At 49.1% G+C, this 27,467-nt stretch overlaps 1 protein-coding gene across 4 annotated transcripts; it reads left to right on the forward strand.

Moving 5' to 3' along the window:
- CABP1 (calcium binding protein 1) lies at positions 1 to 25,686 on the forward strand. Of its 4 annotated transcripts, none has more exons than XM_052689677.1 (7): positions 220 to 839; positions 17,186 to 17,356; positions 20,793 to 20,823; positions 21,490 to 21,633; positions 22,868 to 22,977; positions 23,381 to 23,528; positions 25,066 to 25,686. In XM_052689677.1, the coding sequence occupies exons 1-7, from the start codon at positions 228 to 230 to the stop codon at positions 25,089 to 25,091; spliced, it is 1,242 nt and encodes a 413-aa protein (XP_052545637.1). In that variant the 5' UTR covers positions 220 to 227; the 3' UTR covers positions 25,092 to 25,686. The 4 variants fall into 4 exon arrangements, with proteins under 4 accessions (XP_052545636.1, XP_052545637.1, XP_052545638.1 ...); XM_052689678.1 differs by lacking the exon at positions 220 to 839 and adding an exon at positions 12,226 to 12,582; XM_052689676.1 differs by lacking the exon at positions 17,186 to 17,356 and having other exon boundaries at positions 1 to 839.
- The last annotated feature ends 1,781 nt before the right edge of the window (positions 25,687 to 27,467 follow it).

Below are 27,467 nucleotides of genomic sequence, written 5' to 3' on the forward strand. Positions count from 1 at the left end.
AGGCCCCGGCTCACCTGGCGGCGGCGCGGGGGGAGCCCCGGCGGGGGACGGTGCCCGCCAGCCCCCGCCGGAGCGCCCCTTCCGCGGCCTTTGTCTGCGCTGTCACATGGGCCGCGGTGCGGGATTTAAGCGGGGCTCCGCAGGACATGCCGTGAGCGGCGCGCCGCAGCCCTGCCCGCAGCGGCAGCGCTCCGCCCGGCCGGGGATGCGGCTCTAGCGGCCCCGCGATGAGCGGCTCCTCCATGGCGAAGAGCGAGTCCCGCACTTCGCTGCTGAAGGCGGCGGGGAGCGGGAGGGCGGCGGGCGCCCAGCCCCGACCCCAGCCCCGCGGCGGCCGTGCCCGGGACGGCAGAGGACGAGGCGGGCAGGCGGGCGGGGAGTCGAGCCGGGAGGCGCTCCCCGGGGAGCCCAGTGCCCGCAGGCCGCTCTGCCACCCGGGCGCCCGCGAGGACGGAGCGAGGGGCGCGGGGAAGCTGTCACATGGACGGGGGGAGAGCCAGCCGGAGCCCGCGGAAGGAGGTCCAAGGAGAGGAGGCAGCGGCAAGGAAGCGGCGCGGCCAGCCCGGCACCACCACCATCCCCCGCCGCACGGCAACCACGGTCACCCCCAGGACCAGCAGCAGCTCTCAGACAGGGATGGGGAGGAGGCGGAGGAGGACTTTTTCCTCAGTCACAGGCAGAGGTCCAGCAGAGAGTCCCTGAAGCTCTCAGAGGGCGCCTCGCCTCTGTCCAAATCCAGCAGCAAGTACTCCACCAAGTCCAGCGGCAGCGAGCGGTCGGTGGAAGCGGACCCCCTTTTCCACCAGCTGCACCCCATGCTCAGCTCGGTCTTCGGCCAGGTAAGGGGCGCGGAGCCCCCGCCGCCTCCGCCTTCTCCCCCTTCCTCCCTCCGTCCCTCCCTCCCCTCCGCGCCCCCGTCCCGCTGCCGGGCGCCGACCCCCGGGTTGCAGCCGCGCTGTAAATGCACTGCTTCCTGCCTCAGCGTCCCCGGAGCGGCTGGGGCGCTGCGGAGCGACCCCGGGGGAGCCCCGAGCTGCCCGCCGGGATAGCGCGCTCCGACCGCCGCGGGGCACGGCCGCGACCCGAGGGCGCTGTCGGTGGTGCTGGCGGGAGCCGTGCTTTGCCAACCGCCGGGGGAAAAAGTTGCGGCTCTGCCTGGTGAGGGTGAGAGTCGGGGAAGCGATTTTTTTTTTCCTTTTTCTTTTTTTTCCTCCAAAAAAAGATATTTACTTATTAGATTCTATCTCTCTGGCTCCCCGCCTTGCTTTGCTGTATTTGTTTACATCTCCTTATGGTACATTTCTGTACAATCAGCGTATGAATCATTTCTGATGGCAGAAGCTGTCAGGAGAAGGTAGTGGGGAGGATGACAAAAAAATCCTGACCCAATTCCGAAGCCTTCCCAATCACTATGTTAGGATGGAACAGATGCTTTCGGTGTTTGCGAGCGCTTTCGGTACAAAGCTGTCATTTTTAGCTGCCTCTGGTAGTGGAATTACCCAGCAGGGCTACTACCCTTTAAAAATGAAAAGGCAGAGGGAAACTGGCTTGAAATTTTCTTTTAGAGCCGTTTAGGGATGTTACCGGGAGATGTAATCTCCAGGAAGATTAATGTAACTGCAATCTCCCAGGAGCACAATTATAGGTATAAGCCAGCAGCCTGGGTGGCAGCTCTGGAAGTGATCGATTAAGCCAGAATTAGGATTTGTGGGTTTCCTTCTCGTTGTCGTGTGTTTTATTTTATTTTATTTATTTATTTTAAAGTGGATTTGGGAGGCTTTTCAGAATGCCCTTTCAAATCGAGATTATGGAGAGAACAAGGAGAATTTTTATGATTTAAGGGAAGGACGTGACACACCTCTCCCTGTTCAGTCTGCTGTCAGGACGTGTTGTCTACTTCTGTTCATCTTGACTTCTCTAGAGGAAAATCAAACCTCAGCTGTTCTCAGCAGCTCTGCATCCTCACTAACAGTCTGCTGCGTATGAGAGTTACAATTGTGTTTACTCAGAACGAGACGTAGATGTAGCAGAAATAGATGAACATTCTGTAGCAGCAATAAGAAGGGCCTCGTGAGTGCTGTGGTGCCCAGCTGGGTCACAGCAAATGGTATTGTTTGAAAATCTGGGGGCTCAGAAATCCATGGGCTCAGCGCTGCCTCACAGTTCCGAGGAACGTGAAGATGCATCCGAGAACAGATTCGAAGTCTGAGGAGCTGTTTGTCCCCAGAGTGCCAGGAACACCGACAGATCCAGCTCAGGGCTCCTCCCCACAGTCCTTTCCTGAACAGCAGCTTTACCTGCATTGCTGCTTGCATTCCAGTGCCAGGAGACACTTCCGAGCACCAGAAACTTAGCAAAATTTAATTCTGGCCTCAAACAGTGCAACTTACAGAAAAGAGACACATTCTGGCTTTTGGTTTTCCACTCTCTACATAGCAACAGCGCTGAGAAACAATCAGCAACACCTTCATTTGTGAGCGTAATATTATTTATTCCCATTCCCCCCTGTATTCATCTCTCACTTTCTTTGAAGTAACTGTGAGAAAGCAACCATCTAGTGGGGGATTTAGGAGTGGGATGCAGTAGGGCTGTTCAGGGATTTCTGTATAGAGGCAGGGAGCTGCAATATGGGATGTGCAAAGAGCTGTATACTGGAAGAGAGATGTGAAGATTTTTTTTGTAGCAGTATCGAGTCCTCAGCCGAATAAAAGCTGTAGGATCAGAACTGGAAAATTCTGTCGTGGAAATGAATGGTGGAGATGTTGTTGTTGTGAGTGGACAAATAACTGCTGTGCATTGTGTAGAAGTATGAGGGATATCTCAGGGCACAGAAGGACTCCCACCTGCAGAGCCCTGGTTGGAGCCAGGGCTGAGCTGTGGTCACAAGCACAGAAGTGCTCCGGACTGCAGCATGAGGCTGCAGGTGCTGTAACAGCAGCCTGCTTCGTGATGCAATTAGAAGAGAGCAAGAGCTCAGAAGACGATTCATTTAATCCAAAAACTTCTTTCCAGCCCACACAGCCCACTGTGCAACAGTTAAAACAGTAATTTTGCAGTACATGTAAGGAGGGAAGCACAGCGATGCACGTCTGCAGCTGTGATCCAGCAGCACTGGCATGTCTTGTCCCAGCTCTACAGATGTGGAACACCATCCTTGTTCCAGCATGGTGCGGATGCAGGCACCACAGAGGTACAATCAGATCTGCAGAAGACATTGCAGGGATGACTTCACAGAGGATGTCATTGCAGTAAGAGCAAAAAGGAGCAGTCTGGAACCACAGGATTTTGTCTGAGGGAGACAGATTTGTAACTGTGCAGGAAAAAGACAGAGTGAAGGCAGAAGTGCCATGTTTACATAACTGGCACAGCAATATAGTGCACTGTGGGTGTGTACTCCAGGAGAATGCTAAGATACAGCCAGGATACAGGATGCGGTGCTATTTTATTAATTGGGCTCATGCGATAACGGTGCAGGGATGTCGTAATATCATAAGACAGTCATACTCATTTAGGGCATCCCAGCGTTGCACGAATTAACAAACACAGGGGCGTGTGATGATATATTAATATAAGCCAGGATGTCGTCTTAGCCTGATGAAACGTTCCCCCGCCGGCTCGGAGAGGCAGCAGCAGCAGCAAAGCTGTGGAGTTTGCAGCAGGTGAGCGTGCGATGCTGCACAGCACCGAGCAGAGGAACACAGCACTGACAGCACAGCAGCGTGGTAATGTGATCCTGTGCAGAAGAGAGATGTGATACTGGTGCCATGCGGCAGGAGTTTGGCAGTGCACGGACGTGGTGACAGTGTGGTGTTGTAGCTTGACAGAAGAGTTTAGCGGTCTAATGAAGCAGTAATACAGTGTTCCAGATGGGAGCTGTTCTGTATGGCGGTGATCACTTTTGGCTTGATATTAGCAAAGGGTTGTGCCAGCCTGACAGCACCGTCCCATTGCAGCAGAAGGCAGCAAGGGTGCTGTTATTACCATGCTGCCCTTCTGATAGCACGGCTGTGAGTTAGCACAGGGACATTGCCACCAAGAAACACAGTGACACGACACAGCAGTACGGGCTGGTTGTGCCTCACGTGTGGCAGTGGGACAGCAGTGGTTGCTCAGTCCAGCAGTGAGAGTGGGGCAGTGACTCAATGATGCGGCTGGTGGGAGATCCCTGTGATCATGCAGCAAAATGGGATAGTGGCACGAGAAGGAGTGTGGGGAGGGAGATAATTCCATTTTGGCCTGTAGCAGGAGGATGTCGGGGTCCGGGCAGTAAGGGAGTCATGTAGCAATAAGCACGCTGTCACTTCTGACACAGTCCTACAGAGCAGCCACAGGATGCGGTTTTGCAGCAGCACGATACCGAGTGGCAGCACGCCCCTAACAACAGGGAGCAGCAATACCTCATCTGCAGCCACAGCAGTGAGTGGCAGCCCAGCTGCAGGACGGCGTTACTGATGTGACAGCAGCAGTTTGAGCAGCGCAGGGGCTGGGAGGGCAATGCAGGGGCAGCAGGACTGCAACGCAACAGTTCTGTGGCAGCACTCACAGGGCAGCAGCGACACGGCAGCAGCACCTACAGGGCAGCAATATTTTGGCACTTGGGCTCAATGGTGCAGGTACTGCGGCACAGGAATGCGGTGGTTCTGTGCTCTGTGCTCCTCCTGTGCCCTGCGGTTGGCCTCGCCAGCACCTTTAAGAGAGCTTTTTTTGGCCCTTCCTATGCAATATTAACCTGCAAGCGATCCTGCCATGTGAGACCTGACTAGCTTCAGAGCTCTTTAGCTTTCACACCCTGTCTGCCTGTTAAATTTTTCAGTGAAGTGATTCTCCAACAGTTTTCTGTCAATTGCTTCTGGTAGCATGGGGATCAGAGGGGTCAAATAATGCCACGGGGAATCATTAAATATTTAGGGACTTCTGCTGTTAGCACTGTGGCCAAAGGGGCTTTTGTACTTCTATTTGTACAGGCAGTTAAAGCCACTCCTGTCTGCACCACCTCCCATTCCTCTTACGATGTCAGTGTCCATTAAAGTAAGGAAGGCATCTTTGTGCATCTCTCAAATCATTTTTATGTTCTTGCCCTGCTTGATCTTTCTTTACTCATGGGCTTTAGTTAATCCTGACGGGTCTTAATGGACCTAGGAGCTAACCAGCATGATGGAAGTGGCCGTTTTGGGCCAGGATTTGTGCCCACACGGGGGGGGAAGCAGGAGAAAGGCACATTCTCTGAACCACATGGGAGTGGATCAGGAGAATGCACCTTGTCCAGCCTTGCTGGTTGACCTTGATCCCTCAAATGGCTCCAGCTTCATTTGATTCCAATGAGAGTTTTGCTGCATCAGGACCGAGCGTGGAACTCAGCCAGCAGAGAGCCCTGGGAGTCTCTTGCTGCTGAGGGGAGTGGCATTACTGGCCTTGTGATGGAAACTTAACAGCTGCCCCCAGGTATGAGCAAGGCAGGCTGCTGTGTGCTGGGCCGGCACTGGGAAATATGGGATGATTCATTGTGGGATAGCAGAGGTGGAGGTGAAATGGTCTGCAGGTTCTTGTATGCTGTGCTACATCGTACTGCACGGCAAGTGCAGCAGTGATGTGACAAGGCTCACGGCAAACTAAGGGCAGCTTCTCATAGCTGTTCATTTACAATGTTAAATCAATGGAGTAATTTGGAATGATTTTTTTTTTTTTTCCTGTGGTTCAAACTGACTGGCAACCACAGTGATGCTGACCCGACTGTGTAACCTTTGCTTACTGATACTGAACTGGGGTGTGCAGGTTAGAAGCGACAAAATCCAGAAGAAACACCACGTTCCCTTCCCCTGCTTCCCTTCCTTTTTTTCAGGCACCTTTGAGAGCTCAGAGACAACCCCAGACATGTCCTCAAGGTGCTCTGCTCCATCCTGCTGTGCCCCATGTTCCTGCTGCGCTCCCACTGTTTGTGTGGGATGCACTCTGCCAGCCAGGCTCTTGCCTTTGGGAGCCCCTTCCCTGGTGCTGGGGTCCTGGGCCTGGCCATGCAGGTGTGCTGGAGCAGGATGGAGCCCTGTGGCTCCGTGCTCCCAGTGGGGAATGGCACGTCCTGCTGAGCAGCAGGCAGCTGTTTGCAGTGCTCCAGGTGCCCGCATACATCTCATACAGCTTCTGTGCTTCCTGCCCTGCATGTGCTGGCACAGCCCGTGTCTGTGCATGTAAGATGACATAAAGAGCCTTTGTATAAATGTCCCGTCTGTACCAACAGTCTGTACGCATGCAGCTGCTGATAAATGTGTGTGACCATACAAGCACTCTGTGCATACATATGTTCCTGTGCTTAAAACCAACCAGAGCACATCTCTGCCTGCTGATAGCCACCATACCTGGCAAGGTACGCCTCACGCGTTTTCCATAGTGATGGACACGGACACAGAAGAACACTGATCTGTGTCAGCACATCCACTCAGCTCCCCACTTGCTCAACTTGGAGAGGAACTTATCACATTCATTGCTTCTAAAAAGCTGGAGGGATGGGAGCCAGCCATGGGGAATCACTGAAGGGCAGTGCTGCCTGCTTGCAGTGGACCTGCCAGTAAGCATTAATCTTTGTCAGTGATTTACTTTTTAAACAAATGTATTTTAAAAGGATATGGAAAGGCATCAAAATAAAACCAAGCTAAAGGAACCTTCATTAAATATTAAATTCATGAAATATACAGCAGCATGAGCTAATGCACTGAAAGCACAGCCCTCTGGTTGGATTCAGCTTATCTTTTGAGAGACTAAAATCTTTCAATAATGAATTAACCATCATTTAAATTAGCCCACTGTGCATTCCACCGATCTATAGCGCCTTGATTTTTGTTTGATGCAGTGCTGGGTTTGAACAAAGTGTCGGGAAAGAATTGCTTTAGATCGAGTGAATGGGCTGCAGGTTTGGCAGCTGTGTTAGCTGTGGCTCGTTCTAGCATTGCAGCTTCAGTAGCTGGTTTTCCCCAGTGAGTCCATGTGTGGTATAGTGGTATTGATTTCCAATAACAAGGAGCTGTATGATACGCATCCAGTAAAAGATGCTTAGCCAACTTTGGGTTCCCTTTTTAATAATCCTCTGACATTCCTGTGACCTTAGAGAGCAACGGCAGTGCCCATGAACTCGAGTAATCCTCCAGTTTCAGTCGAATGCCCCTCTTAGAAATATGGACAAACAGTGGTCATGGCTTCTATAGTCGTGTTTCATTTTTTCAGTAGTTCTCTGCACCAGCATAAGACCACAAGCTCAATACTATGTATAAATTAAGTCATTAACAATATTCTAATCTCTATTCTATCCATTCCTCCCTTAGACTACTTTGCACCTTGCATCTTTGGAAAGAATATATAGCATTGCTTCATCCCACACAGATGAAATAAACTCTCTGCTCTTGGAAGGAAGCAGGCAACCATGTAACTTTGTGAGGCATCATGTCACAACAGTCGAAGGCAGGAAGCAGAAAACCGCCAACAGCCCCACTGTGCTCTGCTGAAATAACACAGAAGGATTTTAGGTGGTTTGTGACCAGCTGCATTTAAACCTAGCCGGAGGTCTTCTACTGGGATACGCAGTTTGATCCTTCCAAAGGTGCTGTCAGATCCTTGCTTAGAATAGAAGTGAGACAGACCTCCGTCTCTCCCGTGTCCCTGCGGGTTTGGTTTGCAGTGTTTGGTTAGTATGGACTGCCAGGGCTCTGCTCATCTGATAACCAGCCGTGCTTCCGCAGCACCTCAGCGTGCCAGTCACATACTGACCACTCCTGTCCCCTTTTCCTTTGAAAGAGGTAAAGGATCCAGGGCACAATTAGCTGCTTCTGCAGCAGTCCCAGACAGAGAATGATTCACAGTTCTCCTATTCCTGAGCAAAGGCAAGGGACCGCATAAGGTTTGTTTTAAACCATCCTTGTGCTGAATATACATGGCAAACTGTTATAGCAACTTCTGGGCTGTCAAGCTTGTACTTGTCTTTTTGTAGCCCATTGAAAAGGAAAAAATAGCTGCAACACACTGTGCTCTGACCAGCACATCTTCTGTGCAGGGACTTGGAAGGTGGGTTAGTGCAAAATACGTGCGTCAGGTCTGCATGGAAGGTGTCAGGAGTTTGGCACACTCTCATTTCTTTCAATCTAACGTGGGACAGAGCTAGCTAATTACAGACAAAGCTGCTCTCGACAGAAGCTGACAGTCCAGGGTTTGTTACCTTGAGAGGGATGGAAAACATTCTTGCTCTTTTTAATAACCCTTCTGTTGTTTGTGATTGAATATGATCCAATTGCTCTAATGGAGGAGAATATTATGCACAGCATGAGTCAGCAACGCTTTCCTTCTGGAACAGCTGACAGCAAAGAAAGTTCCCAAACTCTCTGCAGAAATATTCCTCCCCCCGGATGAGGATATGGGCTGCATCTGCCAGTACCTGCGGGTGCTGCCTTTTGAGATGGACCTGTGCTTAAGGTTCATTCGAGGTTAGAAGTCAAATTCAGTATGCAGCAGAAGCACTTGGGAGCTTGGTGCAGACAAAATGGAAGCCAGTTGCAGAAGTTTGGAATTCCAGTGGCTGGGAGCTTTGAAGCAGGGTTTGTGGCAGCACTGGCAAAAGAAAGATGTTGACACATCCAAATGCTATGGCACATTTCAGGTCATCCAATAAACAAGAGTGGGTTGGTTCTTGTAAAATACAGATCTGTAACCATTAAGTGAATCTCTTCAGAGATCACCCCTTCCCACTTAGTGAGATTGCCCTTTGCACTGTTTTTGTGTTGTGACACAAGCAACAACCTGATGTAGCATTCCAGCAAGTGAAAGTCATGTACTGAAACAAGTCTTCCTGTACAAATCTATGCTTCCATTGGAAAGATTTGCCAAGCAAAGTTGCAGTCTGATGAGCAGTCCCATTTTTGAAGTGATTTTTGTTCTTTGTTGTAGCAGTCAGGTATCTGCTATCACTGGATAAAGTCTCTGACAGCTACCAAGTGATAAACCATGGTGGGATCCAACATTTTCCTACGGAAAGAGTGTTTGTACCAGTGGGACCAGCCTGAAGTATAGCACCACTGCTTTTTAAAGAATTCAAAGATACTAAACCACCCAGATCACTCCCTGTTCAGTGCCAAGACATCCATCCTCCTCCATGCTCTGTGCTAAGGTCAGTCAGCGTGCCAAACTCTTCTTGCTTGTAAGCTGAAAGCTCACTTAGTGCCAAAATACATCCACAGAGGTTTCTGCTCTTCTTGTGGTCTTTGGAGGAAAGAGGGGAATTCAGGCACATAGACAAGTCCTGCATTTCACAAAGTTCCTACTGATTTTTAGAAAGTTTACAACAGGGCCCCAGACCATAAAAGAACAGTGTGATTGCCACAAAGAACAGTGTGGGAAAGCCAGTATACATGCATGTGCAGCCCTCCCACACGCACCCTGACTACCCCAGATATAGGCATGCCCACAGATCAGCACCTACACACAAATGCTTTTGACACACTTATTCTCAGCATCCTGTTCTCTTACAGCAGCCTGAGTTGGAGGAAGGGAGAAAATATGTTCCTTCTAACCTAATCTTCTAATGACCTTTCTGCTAACCCCACTTTCTTGCATATCTCTAAGCTGCTGTGGTGGTGATGGGAACAAGATTCCAATGATTTTCCTCCAAAAAAACTCAGCAGGGTCATCTGTTAGATTGTGATGTGCTGCCCAGTTTTCTGAAGAGATTCAGGGTAAATAAGAAGATAAGAAAATTGTTTACGATGGTATCTCTCAGGCCCCTTGTGGCTCTGCCAGAGTTCTTGCAGAGTCAAAGGACTGTGAATACGTGATTCGATGCAAATGGGCTCCCATCACCTCTTCCCTTCCTGGACCATGAGCAACCTTCCAAACCTGGTGGGTGATTTCTGCACCCTCTTTGCTTTGCATTTCCTATAACTGCCTGCAACTGCAGGGAAGAAAAGTAGGAGAGCAGGCAGCTGAAGTAATTTTCTGTTAGCTGGTTCATAATGCTCTGGTACAAGCTAATACTCATGAGGTGACCATCTCAACTTTTTTGAGAAGCACTTACTGTACGACACACTTAGTCTTTCATTGCTATCCCCAGCAATGTGGGGCTGCTGTGGATTCTCCTCGTTCCTTTGCTCAGCTCCCTTGCTCCAGGAGGAAGAGGAAAGGGGCAGTTCTCGATTGCAGGGCATTCCTGGCTTCTGCTGCCTGTCACAGGGAGATTCATTCTTGGCAGTGAGGCAGTGCTCTCTTCTCTCTCTGGAATTGGAGTCATTTGTCTTGGGCAGGGGCTCAGGCGCCTTGCCTGCTGTGTGGCAGCTCCTGCTCAAGGGAGACACGCACTTCATCAATAAACAAGGAGCCTGGAGAATGGTTCCAAGTGGCAGAGGACATTATTATTGACTGGCACACTGATTGAGGGTAGGTCAACCTTCTATTAGCTGCTTTAAGAGGGGAAAGAGAAAAGGAACTGAAGATAGCAGCTCTGAGAGGAGCTGGGAGTTTCAGCATCCTCCTGCACTGTCTCCTGCTGCAAGCGCCCAGGGCTGGCACAGCCCATGAGGAGTGACTGTGCATTTCCCTCGTGTCAGGGATCTTCCAGCCTTGACAAGAGGTGGCAGGGCCAGCTTGCTTTGTGGGGGTGTGCTCTGATGTGGAGATTTCCAGACCAGAGCTTCCCCACCCCCTTTGTGCCTCTCTCTCTGATTACCCTGCACACAATGGGTGTCTTCCAGTCTGACTTTGAAGGGCCTGGGGGCCTTTGGGCACCTCCTCCCCAGTCATGCAGTGATGAATACTCTGAGGGAACTGTTCCTCTTCTTTCCCTCTTGGGAGGAGGTTAATGCAAAGAAGAGTAAGAAGCTCTGTCCCACGTTGCTGTGCACTTCTGGCTGTGACTGGAACTGGACAAGCTGTTGGCTTTTGTTGTAGTTGCATTCCTAAACTAATCTCCTCACGTGGAAGAAGCCTCTAAACTCTAAAACAACTGTTGGTGCACTTTACAGTCATACTTAATTTGCCACAGCACCATCAGAATGGAAGCAGAATAAGCCCTGCTTTGTCATGACATTGATAGCTCATCCTTCTCTCTCCTAGAGCCTTACAACTGTTGGGAGAGTGAGTGGCTTCTGCACAAAAAAAGCACTGTTAAAGTGATCAGTCCATGGGTTGGTCTTTGCAGAACCTTTTGTTTGGAACTATGCTTGCAAAGGAAGTTGTGACATTTTTCAGCTGAACATCTGAGCATCCAACAAGGCTGCAGCAGAGACAAGCGATAGGATCATTGCCAGCCTTCTTGAAGGAGGAAATTCTTCATGGCATTACATGTGGAGCTGCGACCTCAGTGGCTTCATGGCTAAGGATGCATTCGCTGTCCTGTTCAGGTCCTGTTTCCTGGGGGTGATGGTGAGTTTTCTGTTGCAATTTAAACCTCCTTTTGGACTGAATGCTCCAATGCTCAGCCTGAGAACAAAGGAAAAGGTATGAGGGACTCATCCCTTTTCTTTCAGAAAAGATTCTGTTGTCAATCAGGTTTAAAGCCCAGATTCAGAGCTAGTTCTAGGTTTAGGAGCTCCTTATTTATCCCAGGAGTAAGGTGTTTGGAAATAGAATGAATGGATCCGGTGTCCAAAATCTTTGCTTCACATCACCCAGCCCGGGGCCGTTCAGATTTCTGGTTCAGGTATGAGCTCATCTATGGTAGGTGCAGGAAGACCTGTGGTTGCTTTCTACTTGCAGAAAGCTGGAAAAACTTTACCATAAGACTGGCTCAAGATCTCTCCCTTGTGGTTAAAAATTACTGTCCTTGGGCTGAGAGCACTGTAGGATCCCGGACTGCTGCCTCCCAGCTTGCTTCCACTGTGGCAGGAAAAGATTGAGGGACTTGTGGGTCTGCTAGTCTTTATAAGCTGAAACAGGTCCCACCCAGCTAAATGGTCCATTTCTGCTCCAAAACGAGCTCTGCACTCTGCTCCAAGCCCCTAAGTGGATTGCCTTCTGGCCAGCCTAGCTCTCCAGTGATTGAAAAGCCGAGAGGAGTCAGAAGGGGGGTGGGGAGGGTTGCGGTGTTAGAGGCTGTGTGTACCCAAACTAGCTGGATTCGCTGAACTCATCACCGAAATCGCTTCTTGCAGTGCCTCTCTGTTTTAATTCTGCCTGAATCAGCCCTCTCCCATGAGTGAAACAATCTTGCCTGCAGATTGAGGGGGGTGGGAGGGATTTGAACATTAATCTGATGTAGATTATACATCCGCCTCCCTCTCTCCCCTTCTCACTCTCTCTCCCTCTCTCTCCCTCTTTCTGTCTGTTTCTCTCCCCTCCCTCTCCTTCCTGCTTCATCTCTTCAAGAAAGTGAACATAAAGTAAAAGCACGGAGAGAGAGAGGCAGAGAGAGAAAAAGCTCCCTGAAGAGGGAAGCCCCAGCAGCCAGTAGCTGTTTGGATTTGCCTTGCGCTGCCTTTCTTGCTTTGCTCCCAAGGAATACCTTTAATGGGATCATTTGCTTCAGTTCCTTTATAACCAAGTGCACCGGAAAGGCAGACTCAACATATTATGGGCAACTGTGTGAAGTCTCCACTGAGAAACCTCTCGAAAAAGGTATGTTCCCCAAATCAAAGTGCATTGTGCGTTTCCACCCCCGCTTCTTGGGATGGGTGACGTCGTGGGCAGATGGGAAAGGGAGGTGGGAGAGACACGAGGACGTGTACAAAGGGTTCAGATCTCTGCAGGAGTCTTTTCTGTAAGAGCTGCACGTGCAGGTGCAGCCACTAGAGCCTGGGATGCCACTACGTGAGCGTAAATCAGTGTGTGCACATGCATGCACGTGAGTAGGTGTGTGCCCCACTCCGTGGCTGTGCAGCTGACCACTGCTGTGTGTGCAGGTTTGTCCCTGCTGATGTGCACAACACACTGATGTGCACTGTCAGTGCATCTCAGTGTATGTGTAAACCTGTCAGTTTGTGTACGTGTGCACACGTGTGTGCGTGTGCTTCAACCAAGAGGTGTCTGCCTGTGTCTGGTTGTGTGTGTCGTTTCTCCTGGGACATACATTCATAGACATGTGAGTGGGTGTGTGTTCATATGTACTCCTGTTGGGACATGGCACAAATAAGCACAATAAATATCTGTAGTATGTGTGTGTCCTTTATGTCTCTACATACTCACTCAGAGGTGTGTGAGCAGGTGCCAGTGTTTGTTGTGTGTGTGCACGTGGGGAAGGTGTGTGACACACCTATCCCTGCTTGTATGGCTGTGTGTGCCTATCTCATAGTGCATGTCCTCACAGAAGTCTGTCTGTAGGCAGGCATATGTTTTTATGTGTAGCCATCTTTCCATACGCACATATTGCTGGTATGCATTTGGGTACAGAAGCATGTTTTTCTGCAATCTGTCCATGCCTTAGAGGTATGGACAGAGGCATTAGCTGCGTGTTCATGCGTTGTGTTGCACGTCAGTATGGCCCATGTGTGTGCTGCACTTCATAGGCAAGCTGCCACCTGTGCCTGTTAGGCTCAAGTCCACAAACTGCTCTGTGCTGAGGTTTTAAAATGGTCCCAGGATGAATTAGATTCAGGGATTATTCTGCTCTTAGGGAGCAGACTGCAGTGAGAACAATTTGTCCTAGTGGTAGTTCTTGTCTGACTGCAGAAGGTGTTGCAGCACTGTGTACCTGTCAGCCACACAGCTCTTGCTTGGCATTGCTGAAAATCCAATAACTCAGCAAAAAGCTGGTTGATTCCCTCATGAAGTTAGGCTAAGCATCTGAAATATTTAAACAAAGAGCTACATCTGCAGAGTCCTTGTTGGCAGCAAATGCCACTGCCCTCGGGATGCTGCATGCAGGAGACCTTGCAGTGAGCAGAGCACTTCTCTGCTAGGGAGGCCTAAGTTGTGCCTCTTCTGTGTGGGAGCACAGTTTACTTGTTAGCAGCTGTAAACAAGGTCAGTAATGATATACAGCTGTGGTATGAAGGGACAGCTGGGATACATGAGGAGGGAGTTCATCATCGGGCAGTTTGATAGTGCCAAGACCAGTCAGGGTGACCTTCAGGAAGAGGCAGTAGGTGAGGCTTACCCAAATGCACATCTGAAAGAAGAGCACTTTGCCTGTTCCTAGGTTGCCTCCAACTTGCAATGAAAGGAGCTGGCTGCAGCTGTGCTCAACACGATCAAGGAAATTGCAATTAAAGTCTGAAGTGTGGCCAGGCTTCTTGAATCAAAATAGACTGAATAACTTATAAACTCTGTGTGATCAGTCTTTTAGGTAATTTATGCTTTCATTCCTAAAAGCTGCTTCAAATACTGCACTTTAGAAGTGCTATTGAGGAGGCCTGGGAAGGCAGGACTAAAGAGAGGAAGTTAGGAAGCTGAGTTAGAGAATTCTCAGACTTCAGCCCAGCCTCAGGAACTAATCCTGAGATATCCTGGGGGCTGTGCTGTCCTCCAGGCTGTAACACACATGGTTATGGTGGATGCTTGGTAGGTCACTCATGCTGTACATCTTCATTTGGCCTTTTTGTTATCCTTGGCTTTTTTTCTCAGATTTTACCTGGGACAAACTCAGAGGGAAGGCAGTGAGGAAGATGAGGAGCTGGGCCCTGGGTGGTACAAAGTTATATTGGGAAGAAGTAATCGTTCTCTGCCTGCTTCTCTCCTATGTCCTCACCCCACTCCCGTCTCCCTAAAGCTCCTTTGAACGTGAAGGTCCTGGGACCACAGCACTACTTTGCTGTTAAGCCTGAACCACCAGGCACAGCTTTCTCATTGCTCTGATCTTCGCCATGTGCTCCTGCCGCAGCGGGTGGAAACAGAGTTAAGATGATTAGGAGAATGGCTTAGGAATCTGAAGGCCTTTTGCTCATAATATCCATTGCTGAGGGAAAGTTGTTGGAGGGACATTACCTGCTCATACTTCTCTTGCACTTCACTGAAATGGCAACGAGGGACTGTAGATAATGTGTGTGTGAAAGCTGAGCTTGGGTAACTGGACTTATTCTCTTCAATATGTGACTTCAACCAGAAAGCTGGGGACTCTTTCCAGGTGCTGGCTGGCCTGGCCAGGGACTCATCCTTGTCTGTTTGGTGATAATGTTCAGGCTTTCTGTCTCCCAGTGCTGGCAGGCAGCAGGCTTGCTTTCCCCAGGGACCCTGCTGGCCAGCCTGGTGCCTTTCTATCCTCAGTGGTGATAAAGAGGCACCTCTGGACCTGGTGCTCAGCAAAGACCCTCTGGCATGCAGACCCTGTCCTTTCCTTGTATTTTCCTTGTGAGTGTTGCCTTCCCCCTCTAACAGGCAGCTGACATTGCTTTGCTCCCCTCTCACGGCTTTCCTCCTGGCTCTGCCTGGATAAAGGAATGTGGTAGAGGGAATGCTTTCAGGAGAAACCTGGGAGGCTGCTAGGCAGAGGGAATCCTGCCTGGAGCTGCCAGGCAGGGCAGGAGCCCCTGCAGGTGTCACACTGAGAGACCTGGCACTGGGTGTCTGGCCAGCTCTTCACTGCTCCTGGCAACTGCTTCATCAACCTGGCAATATTTACACACACAGGAAAATAATGGGACGATCATCCTTCAGTACTGCCGAGTGAATTGGCAGGAAGCTCAATTAACTGGAAGGGTCAGAAAACAAGGATTAGGTGCAGGCTATGGGGCCTTTGGTCTTTCATCTGTCTTCACTGGAATTAAACGCAGAACTGATGTGGGCTATTTTAAGTGAGCCGTATTATTTGCAATACTGAACTGAAAAAATGTGCCAGGAATAAAAGCTGGTAATTTTTGAAATGACATTGTGCTGATGTCACGAAGCTATGCAGCTCAACACAGATGCCATGATATTTAGCTGAGCTGGTAATATGCCAGTTGTGGATGGATGCTCATCTTTTAGGTTTTTAAGGACAAGTGTCCTATGTGTCACACTTAATTGGAGACAGATTTTCACCTTTTCCATGACTGCAACGAAAATGCTTTCCTGCTTGATGATTTTCTTTCTTTGCAGCTTGCTTTTGTTTTGATGCTTAATATTCACATGACATTATACACGAGCAGATTGGTGTAAGACCATAAAAATGCAAACAATGAGCCATGTGTGTGAGGCAGTGGCACACAGTAGACACAGCAAATAGATACAATAGGTTTGGATAAGTGTGAGAGAGGTGTGTGTGTGTGTGTGTGTGAGATGCTTTAGCCTGAAAAAGCACCTCAGGCTTTAAGGAAAGGGTTAATGGAGGAGACAGTGACAATTGACAGCATCTCTGATCACCCCTGGGAACACTGGCTGTAAAAGTAGTCATTCCTGAAGAGGAATCTGATGTATGATTAATGTTTATTCTATAAAACCAAGGGTCCTGTGGGTTGTGCTGGCTTTTTATAGCTGCATGGGAATATCAGGATAAGATGTTTTTTGCAGAGCCAGGGAAATGCATTTCTATAAAAGGAAAGCAGTGCCTCCTTATAAAACCCAGTGCTGGATTCTGTTCTGGAGCCCCAGCTTAGCAGGACGTGCACTTATAAAAATGTGCAAATGCAAACAGACAAAACTGTTGTGCTTGTGACTGCTCTACACTTGGAAATGTAAGCAATCAGAAGAGGTCAGTGCAGTAACTGCCTGAAACCTTGAGGATGTAACTAATTAGCACTGGAACAAGGAGTGGGAGCCCGCTGCTGGCAGAGCCACCCGATGCCCTAGAAGGCCTTTTGATAACACTGTATCGTGCGTGATGCTGGCTGATGAAACGTAAAGTGGAGCCAGAGCGTCTGGGGAGGCCCTGCCTCGCCTCCTGGGGAGGCCTTGGCCAACACAGCTCTGCCAGCAGCTCTGCCCAGGGCACGCGTCCCGTTGTGCCGGGCTGTGCTTGGCCTTCGCAGCTCACTTGAGGAATCATTAACTCTGGAGCCGGCAGTGGGAGCTCAGCCCTTTGGGCTCTCCCTGGGTAGATGTGAGAGTTGAGAGTTTGATGTCGTTTCAAAGCGAAATTCTCTCGGTCGGCTGTACTTCTGTCGGCTTTTGAAAGTGAACTGCTGGACTTAGTGCTTCTATACAGCCCATAATAGATCAGTGGGGGGGACGCAGCGTGGACCGGATGAAGGAAATTTAGCAATAATGGCTCTGCGAGGCGGTTCAGTAAATCTTCAGAGGAAAGGCTGGGTGAGACAGGGAGGTAACATCCTCTGTTGTGTTGTTTGCTTGCTGCTGGTTGGCTGGGAAGATCCGCCATGAGGAGAAGACGTGCTATAAGGCTGTCCAGACGAGCGAAGAGGGGCCGTCGGAGTACCAGGGTCCGCTCATGGTGCTGGCCCAGAACTGCGCCGTCATGCACAACCTGCTGGGGCCAGCATGCATCTTCCTGAGGAAGGGCTTCGCAGAAAACAGGCAGCCTGTACGTAAGTTACACCCTGCCGGGCGAGACATGCACTAAGCCACGTGGACCTGAGCCAGGGATGCGGGGCTGCCCGTGTGCCCCGTGTGCGTGGAGCTCTGTAACCCCCGGCCCTGGGCCTCCAGCATCCCGGCTCCAGCTCCAGCAAACGCAATCACGAGCAAATGTGTAACCTGAAGGATGTGCAAAGATAAACCTGTGCCTAAACACCAAGTCAGGGGGATTCTAAAAGCGCAGCTGTGAAAAATAGATCAAAGCCTAAACTCAAGCAGACGAAGTTCCATGGATTTAGGAGAAGAATTTAGGACCTCGGGTCTTACGCAATCAGATGGACTCCAGAGGAGTCCAGTATTCAAAGCTGTTGTTCCAGCAGGACGTCAACCTCACATTCCCAGAGGCTCAGATTAGCATTTAGGGCTAAATAGTCGCTTTCATGCAAATCAGGGCATCCATATTGGGAACAAGCTGTCCCACAGAGATGCCCGTATTTGTTACTGTTGCTGTCAGCTCACAGCAAGCATGCTAATACAAGCAGAAACGAGCATGCATCTGCCTCCTTGCAGAAGCCCAAATGTAGTCTCTCATACACTCTTATACGCAGCCTGACACTGCAGCATTCCCAGCCAAAGAAACCAAAGAACATCAGTCTGTCCTCATGTTGGTAAATAGTGCCAGACAGCCAAACGCTATTGCCTGTACACACAGATAGACAGCAAAAACACATCTATCCACTCCTATTTGTGACTGTGTTCATGTGTATCTGCACATAAACAATGAAAAATATATTTGTATATAAATTCAAATGTATGCATGTGGACATGTTAAATATACAGGGGCATGCACCTCAATATCACATCTTTTCAAGAAGTAACGTGTGGTTTTGCACATAAGGTTCGATTCTGACATCAATGTATTTAAAGACATGCACAAAGAAGCCTGATGAGTGAGGATGTGCAGTGTTACACACCAATCCAGTGCATTTCATATTCTTCTGATAAAACAAAACACCCCAATTACCTGACAGAGCTTTCTTGCCCCTCTAGGAAATGCCTCCCACAGTTATGTACAGCTGGAGGAGACATCCAGATCTTTATTTCCAAAACCTCATTTTCAACCGACAACCCAAAAAAGAACTGCAGTCAGTCATTATTGATCAAAGGGATTTTGTTCTTAATCTTCAGCCACTAAGTGATCACATTCCTTAAGTCAGTTCATTGAAAGACGAGGTGTGACAGTGTGACACCAGCGCACGGACAGAGCTGCCACTGCAGGGAACGGGCCCAGCTCCTTGCAGAAGGCTCAGGCTGACAGGTAGCCGTGCTCAGCCCTGCAAAGTCAGCAGCGTACCCTAAGATATTTCCAAAATAGGATTAGCAATGTCTCTGCCCTGTTGTAGAATAAATGCATCTGATAAACAGCTTTATTTTTACTGACTCTCTAGACCAACTGGATTTACTGTGCATGGAACAGAAATAAATGAGAGTAAGACCATTATGTAAAATGGACTTTCTGAGGGTCACCTCTGCTCATGTTTAGGATCTAAACTCTGAACAGTTGTATTCCTCTTTCCGTATGTTCTCCAAAAGCATTAGAGTGATTCAGCCCATTTCTTCTCGAGCTATTTTCCTCCTTTATCTTTTTATTTTCTCAAATTCTTTTCTCAAATTTAAACCAGAAAACCTCTCCGTGACGTTAGTTCCCACTTGAGTCACATTTTTGGAGGGACGCAAACCCTCCTCCTCCTTTTGCATTCGCAGCCTGTGGCTCTGATGATAGAATCTGCATGTGCAAAGATATGCTTGGAGCCCTGCAAACGCGAATGCCTCGGTGCGTGGAATTAGAGCTGAAGCCCTCATTTCTGACACGTGTCGGTCATGTTGCTTGCAACGTGGTGAGTGGGGAGGAGGACAGGTTGTGCTGCTGCGCTGGAGGAAGGCCTGGGCCCGTCCTCAGGCACTCTCACAAGACAGCAGTTCTGCCACTGTCGGTGCCACAGTGGCAACCACGGCCCTGCGGCTGCTGCAGGGGAGCAATGTGTGTGAGCTCTTTGCAGCGAGGTGCACGCGGTGTCGGTGCTGCCCACAGCGGTTCTCATCTGCTGCTTTATCTGAGGCAGGAGGGCAATAAAGCCTCCTGCATCCGGTACGTGGGGGTCGGACTGCTTTATTGCTCGGTGTTAATGAAAGCAGAACAAATGGGATGACATGTTTGAAAATACCAGGTCTGTGAAGGATGAAGCTGCAGAGCCAGCACGCTCTGACTGCTCCATCCAGCGCAGAGATGCCTCTGGGAAGGTTATGAGTGGCAAGCTGGTCACTGCTCTGGCACAGCCCCTTTTGCATAGACGTAAACCAGCGTGTGTCCTAGTTTGCTGTGCACTCTCTGAGCAGCCGCCATTAGTTTCCAGAGGAGCCTGTGGTTACATAGCAAAGGATCACCCTTCTCAAACTGTTCAAGGGCACTGTCTCCGGGGACGTGCGGTGAGACTGCAGGACACCCGGAAGGCAAGGAGAAACTCCCCATGGCTGAGGGGAAGAGCCGAGAGTCAGACGACAAAAGAGATTGCTTTTCTGTGTTTCCAAATTCACTGATGTTTTGGATTTGCCTGGGAGCCATGAGAGGAATTAGAAAGGGCATTTAAACCAGAAAGCAGTGCATTTCCATGCTCGTCTCTTCTTCTTGATGCAGTGTTGGAATTTTCCTATACTTTTTTATATCCTCCCCCTTCTTCCAAGAAATTCAAATTGGATGTTGCAGTGTTTCCTGAACATGGTGAATCCTTGTCCTGTTTTGTTTGTAGATGACCTTGAGGATGTATATGTTGTGTGTCTGCCTGGTTCCAAAGTGCTTGTGTGAGGCTGGGGGGGAGAGCTCCTGTCTTCCTGGGGTGACTGAATGCAGGAGGTGGCATGGGGGCATTGGCTGGAGGATTGCTCCTGGCTGTCCTTGTCCCGCTAGCAGGACAGGGATCAGGCAGGGATCCAAGCAGACCGTGCTGTAGCTTCTGGTGGCAGGAGCATCTTCCAGCTATTTTGATCCGGCTGTTTGGACGGGAGCTGCAGTAGGTAGGAAATACAATCAGAGCTCTAGAGCAGCTGCAGGGCCAGTCTGTGCTCCAGGACTTGTGCTGGGGAATGACGCGAGGAGCCCTGTGATACTCACAGCACTGTCAGGTGGGGATGCCACATGCAGGGCTTATGCTGGCCCAGGTTTCTTCTGTTTGGGGGAATATCCTTCACAGCCCTGTGCAGCAGATGGGATGGAGAGGGGCTTCCACAGAAAAGCTAGGTAGATGGTATTAAACATGTCATCACCTTCTTGTTTCTTCTCTTGCTTTCTGGCTTGTCCCCAGAACTGTTTGCCCCAACAAGTGCTGTTCTGAAATTTTGTCTGTGGTGAGCAAATGACTTAAACGTAGTGTGTTCTGTTTTTGCAGGATAGAGAACTGCGTCCAGAAGAAATTGAAGGTAAAACTTGTCGCTCCTTCTGTGTCACCTTTCTCTCTGTCCAGTAAAAACATGCTGGCTGGCTGTTCCAGGTTGGCCCCCAGGGTGTAAAATAATTTGGGCAAATTGCTGGAATAGTTCCTGTCAATCCTATCAAAATAAATAATATGTAAAACTTCAACAATGCTGACTGTAGAGGAATTTACAGGTAATACAGCGTGAGGAAGATAAATGAGGAAAAGGGAGATTGGCTGTCAGAGAGCTGCTGTACACCCAACTCCCACAGGAAGTATTGCAGAGCATGACAAAGGGGTTTGGCTTTAAAGAAGCTCATCCTTGCAGTCAGGACTATAGAATATAGTGCATGGGTGAAAGATGGGAAAACTTACTACTTCCAGTTTCTTTTGGGAGTGCAGTTTAAGAGAGATCAGTCCGTGATACTTCACAGCCTCTGCAGTCAAAGTGTGCCTTCTTGTAATGAAATCAGCAATATCAGCTCTATCAGCAATGCTGATAGAAGAGTTTAACGTTACTCCAGTCGTTGCTTCTTCATAGGGATATCTGCTAGGAAATGTGTGTGTCTTGGAGAGTCAGGCCTCATAAAATGCTGCTTCTGGGGAGGTTTCTTGGAAAAAGTATTTCAGGCTGTCACTGACAATTGCATTCTTTTTGGATCCACTCCTGCAGAATTAAGAGAAGCCTTTAAGGAGTTTGATAAAGACAAGGATGGGTTTATTAACTGCAGGGACCTGGGGAACTGCATGCGAACCATGGGCTACATGCCTACTGAAATGGAGCTCATTGAACTCTCCCAGCAGATCAACATGAACTGTGAGTAATATCCACCCATCTGTACCTTCCTGTGGCTGCTGTGCCCTGCATCACTGCTTTGGGCTGCTTCAGTCTCTTGTGGTTTCCATTCTTTTTTTTTTTTTTCCCCTTTTCCTCCCTTTTTTCATTCTCATGTTTTGCTCCCCATCATTTCTCTGTTTAGTTGTGGTCCCAAGAACTTGATGTGCTGGGTTTTTTTGGTTTACTAAAAGAGAGGACTGTTTGGATTGTGTTTTGTGTGAGCAACATAAGGAATAGCTGTCCCCCATGCTTAAATCTTTCAGATGCCCTTGATTTGGACAGTCAGACATTAGTGTACATGTCATGGATGTCATCACACCGAAGCTGGTGTCAGATGGCATCATACTAAAGAAGGAGATGGGGAAGATGGAGATGCTTTGGTCAGAATGGGTGGTGGATGGGCTGTTTGGTTTGCTCTGGTGTTTGTGCATTGGCTGTGTGCCTGCAGATGGTCTGTGAGCTGTGCTGGTGGAGGCGAGGCAAAATGTTGCAGATCTGCCTGATGCACTGTGATTGTTTGTGCCCTTGTCTTTCACCACTGGTTTTTGTCACCACTTGTCTGTGGCAGTGTAGGATGTTACTCTTGGCCAGGTGGGAAAATGAACATTTCGTGCTTGTTGTTTTTGACATTGACCTGTGTAGAAAAGAGAAGGGACCAGTAGTTGTAACATATACGACCATTCACACGTAAAGAACAGCTGATAGCTTTGGCACTCAAGTGATTAGGAACTGCAGGGTGTTACTGCCAGCTTTCAGATAGAGGGCAAACAAGAAAAAGGATAAATCTGATGAGTAAACAATTGGACATACATTAGCCACAACTCATGGAGTAAGACACTGCTGCATGGCACTGCCCAGGCCAGGCAGGAACATCATGCCGTGCCTTTGCCGAATCCACTGGCACAGGTACAGCAGAGGGTTGCTATAAGCTGTGGTAAGATCAAGCCTTTAATTCTTGGTACATGATGCCATAAGGATGTGACAATCTGTGGCTCCATAGGATGAAGCAGCTTGGGCTCATTCTACCTATCCTGCAATCCAGGAAATACAAGACACTGTAAAAGTACCTGTGCTTTTCTTTCCACTGTCCTCCACCTTCCGTGCTTTGCTGCCGGCAGAACCAAGCCCTCTGGGGCATGCTGAAGTGCAAAGGGACTGCTCAGCTTGGCTAACAAATGGAGTTCTTACACACAATCTTTCATCTTATCCCAAGTGGGTGGCCATGTGGATTTTGAAGATTTTGTTGAGCTGATGGGACCAAAGCTGCTGGCAGAAACTGCAGACATGATTGGTGTAAAAGAGCTCCGTGATGCCTTCAGAGAGGTGAGTGCTTCTTACCATATGGCCCCAAGGTGAGTGACAGGAAACTGGAAAGAGAGAAGATCTAGGGGGAAGAAAAGAGGAGGAGAGAGCAGCAGAGTGGAAGAATGAGAAAGAGCCAACCAGGCATGAAACAAGGGAGGAGCAGAGAACACTCAGATAAGGGAGCTCTTGAGGAAAGGAAGAGGAAAGCTGGTGCAGACGTGGTAGTGATGAGAGGTTTTTGAGGAGAAAAGGCATACCGAATCCAGACCAAAAGGAATGTGAAGGAGGAAAAAGAGGGACACAAAAGGCATGCAGAAAAAATAGGGCACTCAAGAGCAGGGCAATACAAAGTCCAACCCAACGCAAGATCCATTTTCCTTAACTGTATTTCCCCTGCTGGTATTTTTTCATGTACTTGCAGTTTGACACTAATGGTGATGGGGAGATCAGCACCAGTGAGCTGCGAGAAGCCATGAAGAAGCTTCTAGGGCAGCAGGTGGGTCATCGGGATATTGAAGAGATCATCCGGGACGTGGATCTGAATGGAGATGGGCGCGTTGACTTTGAAGGTGAGAAGGGACGAATGCTCCCTGTCCATCTGCTGTCGTGTGAGGCAGAGCTTCAGCTTGGAGGTGGAAGCAGAAAGGAAGATTTGCATGCTCTGAGTCCAGATATCTGAAGTACGGAGGAAAAAAAAGAAATAATTCCTTAGCTGAGTATTTGTTTGTGTATCCTTCTTGTGCTGCACTGCTATTTCAATCTGGTATCAGCAGTTCTAGCATAGGAAGAGATATGTCCTGTCACAGAGAAAGAGCTTCTGCTGCTCGTATGCAGTGCCAGACTTCATTTTAGGGGGCATTTTCTTCCCATTCAATCTATTGCAAGAGCTGTGAGGAGACTGGTGCAGGTTTGGAGATTGCATTGCACCCTTCATTTCCTCTCGCTCACCTTATCGTCTGGGTTTATAGAGATTTTGCTTCTGTACCTTTATCCCAGAAGTTGGTCACGTGCTGGTTGTGTCACCAGCACTGTTGATAGCTGATCCTCTAGATCACGTTTAATCCTAGAGAGAATTCATTTCTTCTCCCACTTCCCATGCCAGAAGGAGTTGGAAAGAGTAAGATTGGTTATGGTACTATCCTGGACATTAGGCATGGCACGAGTAATGTTAATAGAGCTCAGGTTCCTGGTAAGGAAAGCAGTTGCTGTCATCAGACAATTAAGCATACACAAGAGTTGGAAGGCACAAGAACACGGCAGGCTGCTTGTTTTCCTTGTGCAGATGTTCTAATGCACTGATTACACGACAGTAGCTCCCCTTGTTCCTGGCAGCTGAATTATGTTAGACAGTTAAAATACATGAAATACTAGTATCATTTTCTCAGTGAGTTACTGCTTTAGTTGTCAAAGGACAGCTCCATCAACAGAAAAAGAGGAGCCAAAGGGGTAATTTCCACTGCCCTCCTCTTTGTGGTTATTAATTTCCGGTCAGTTCAAGTGTAGAATGAAAACACATTTATATTTGATGGCATCTGCACTCGATTTTAACTCTTGTAATTGACTTCACAAGCTGCAGGGTGGTGAAGAAATAGATCCAGGATATCCTTCCAGTTAATCTGTATCTTCAAAAACAAGTAATCCATCAAAGCAAACTTTTCTATACAAATAAATACTGGTACCTACTAAAACATTAGTGCTCTCCAACACTGGGTCTCCTGCTAGTGGCAGGCTTGCTAAGAACTTGTGCTGTCATCCCAAGGCTACAAACCAGCCTGCTCCAAAATTACAGTGAAAGGAGGAAATATAAATATAAAAAAATAAAATTTGCAATAATTTGTTCCAGGGAGTTGGTTGTGCAAACAAGGCTGTGCTCTGGGAAGGATCAGAGGAAATGAACTGCCCTGCTACGGGGATCATATTACCTTACCTAACACAAGGATTAAAGCCCGTTTTGTGTGAGCTCCTCAGGGCCAGCCATGGAATTGCACTTATTGGCAGCGTGTGGAGCCCCAGTGTCCACTGGCTGTGTATCTCCATGGAGTGAGAGCTGGGTTGGAGACCAGGGGTGTTTTCTGCTTCAGGGCTGTCTTTTCTTGTTGGTTGCAGAGTTTGTTCGCATGATGTCCCGCTGAAGAATATTCTCAGCTAAAGAAAAATCAGCACCTTAGAGAGGGCAGAAGAGGACCTAGATGGAGCATCTAGCCCCGATGTTCCCACAGGAAGGTTTATCGGCTGGCTGCAAATGGGACATTGCAAGATGACCTGCTGCTCCTCCCTCACGGTGGTCCCCATGCCCCTCCACCCTTTCACACTGTGAAAGACTTACAACTTCCTACAACTGGAACCATTCCTTTGAGATGATTGCAGGAAACTGCAGAGCCAGGACTTGCCATGATGCTTTCATGGGTTATTTGCAACTTTAGACTCCTCCTTCCCAGCTTTATTCTCCCACCAGTTGCTGCAAAGCAAGAGCAGGAGAAATCCTCTTGGCTTGGTGGATGAGAGCAAAGCCATTGGAACTGGTGGCAGCCTCAGGGCGTGCTCTGCACTTCTTGGTTTCCCTTGGTGAACCCTGTCTGTGTTTGCTGTCTATGCGTGTGTCTATCTGTGTGGAGTTATTTATGCTTCCTCAGCACAAATTTGCATCTCCCGTGGTTATGTTTACCAAAAGTAAATTCAAATACATGTCTTGTGGGGGGAAAGCGATAAATATGCACGCTGAAATGATGTGGAGCCTGGATGTCCATGTGAGAGGCGGTGGTGGGGCTGGGGGGGAAGGGCTGTGGCAGATACACACGTTGGCATGTTGCACCAGGATTCAGGGCCAGTCCTGGCTGTGGGACAGGGAGACCCTGCCAGCCACAAAGCCTGAAGCCGGGCTCTGCCCTCCCTGCTGCTGGCCCCCACCTCTCCACCCCACTTGCAATGGGGCGAGTGAGAGCTCCTGCAGCCCCGGGGTGAGGAGCAACGGGAGGAATGGCACCAGGTGAGGCAGCCATATCTACCCTCCCATTTTTGGACATTTTCAAACCCGACTGTCAGCGTATGCACAGTGAAGGACTGTGCTGTGGGGCTGTTGTTGGTGCTGAGGATTGGCCAGAAGCCCTGTGGACTCCTTGTGTGGCGGGGCCCCATTCTCCAGCTTGATCACACTTGAGAATCCTGCATTCCTGCAGCAGTGACCATGGCAGCAGCTTCCACACCCTGCCTGCTGCTTCCAGACACCCTTGTCCTTCTCCTTTCCCCAAGCTGCTCACAACCTCCCACTCTCTTTTCCTACCCCCCAGGACCTGCAGTTATCCCTTTTCTCTATGCAGAGGCTCTGTCATGAATCACCAGGGCGAATTCCTGCTTGACTTCAAAAGACATCATGATTGCTATAGGTTTCTCAGTGCAACTGGGAGCTGTTTTCTCCCGCTGCCTGCTTCCTCCACACTGGAGATTGGAGACTAATATCCTTCTGCTTTCTTCATCACAGATCTCTCAATTCCCAAGTTCCCTCTTGTATTACCAGGGTCCACAAATCCACGTCCCAAAGGGGGATTTTCTCTTCTGCTTTCCCGTTGCTGTGCCAACTAGCATAGTTGCAGCAACAACTAAAACCCAGCAGTGGAAGAAGCATGCTTTTTGTATGTGCATGTAACAGTGTTTGCACAAGCACGTGCACTGGCCTAGGTTTGTGTGCACACAAAAGGGAATGCAAGTAGGTACCTGGCAGCGCAGCAAAAAAAGTTTATTTGCCAGTGGGTGTATGCAGACTCTGTGTCTGTTTCTATTTATCATTGTAGCTGGTCATCTTAGAAATGTGTGTCTGAGCTGAGAAATTGGAAAATGTACAGCACAGCAGCTGTACTGGGCTTAGGGGAGGGTAAGAGCGATAAACTGAGTCCAAAGTCCTGGTGTGCCATGTGTGTGCTTAGGATAATACTGCAGAGGAGTCAGACCTGTTCAGGCTTGCGTCTGCATGCAGATGTGCTTTACTTACATTGGAGCCCATTGAGGGAGAAGCATTTATGTATGCTGAGAGTTTGGATTTGCTGCTAGCCTGTGTGCCATAGTGACTGGCTGGCTGCCGAGACCAGCAACAACCCGGCCTGAGCCTTGTGCTGGAGCTAGCATGCAGAAACCCAACAGGCATTGGTGGGAAGAGGAGCCAACAGCCAACTTGAACCGACACATTGCTCTGCTCACAGCAGCAATTGAAGGACACAGACTTAATTTATTTAAAATAATAAATGTATTTCTGGAGGCTGCAGTGCTTTGCACTGCACAGGATTGTCCCCAAGCACAGTGTCATAGTGGATGGAGATGTTCCCTGCTAACTTACATGGGTTCCTGTGTCTGCAACCTGGCAGGGCTGTATATGTCTTCCCCAGAAGCACTGGGGTGCTGGCATGGGGTAGGGGTGGCCACAGGGCACCTTTATGCCACTGGCAGTCCTGGAGCCACAGCTGCTTTCGAGGAAAGCTAAGCTTCTGCTACATGACCTCCAGCTGTTTCCTGCCAGG

This window comes from Tympanuchus pallidicinctus, unplaced genomic scaffold (genome assembly GCF_026119805.1).
Source record: "Tympanuchus pallidicinctus isolate F22 unplaced genomic scaffold, pur_lepc_1.0 scaffold25, whole genome shotgun sequence".
Lineage (NCBI taxonomy): Eukaryota > Metazoa > Chordata > Aves > Galliformes > Phasianidae > Tympanuchus > Tympanuchus pallidicinctus.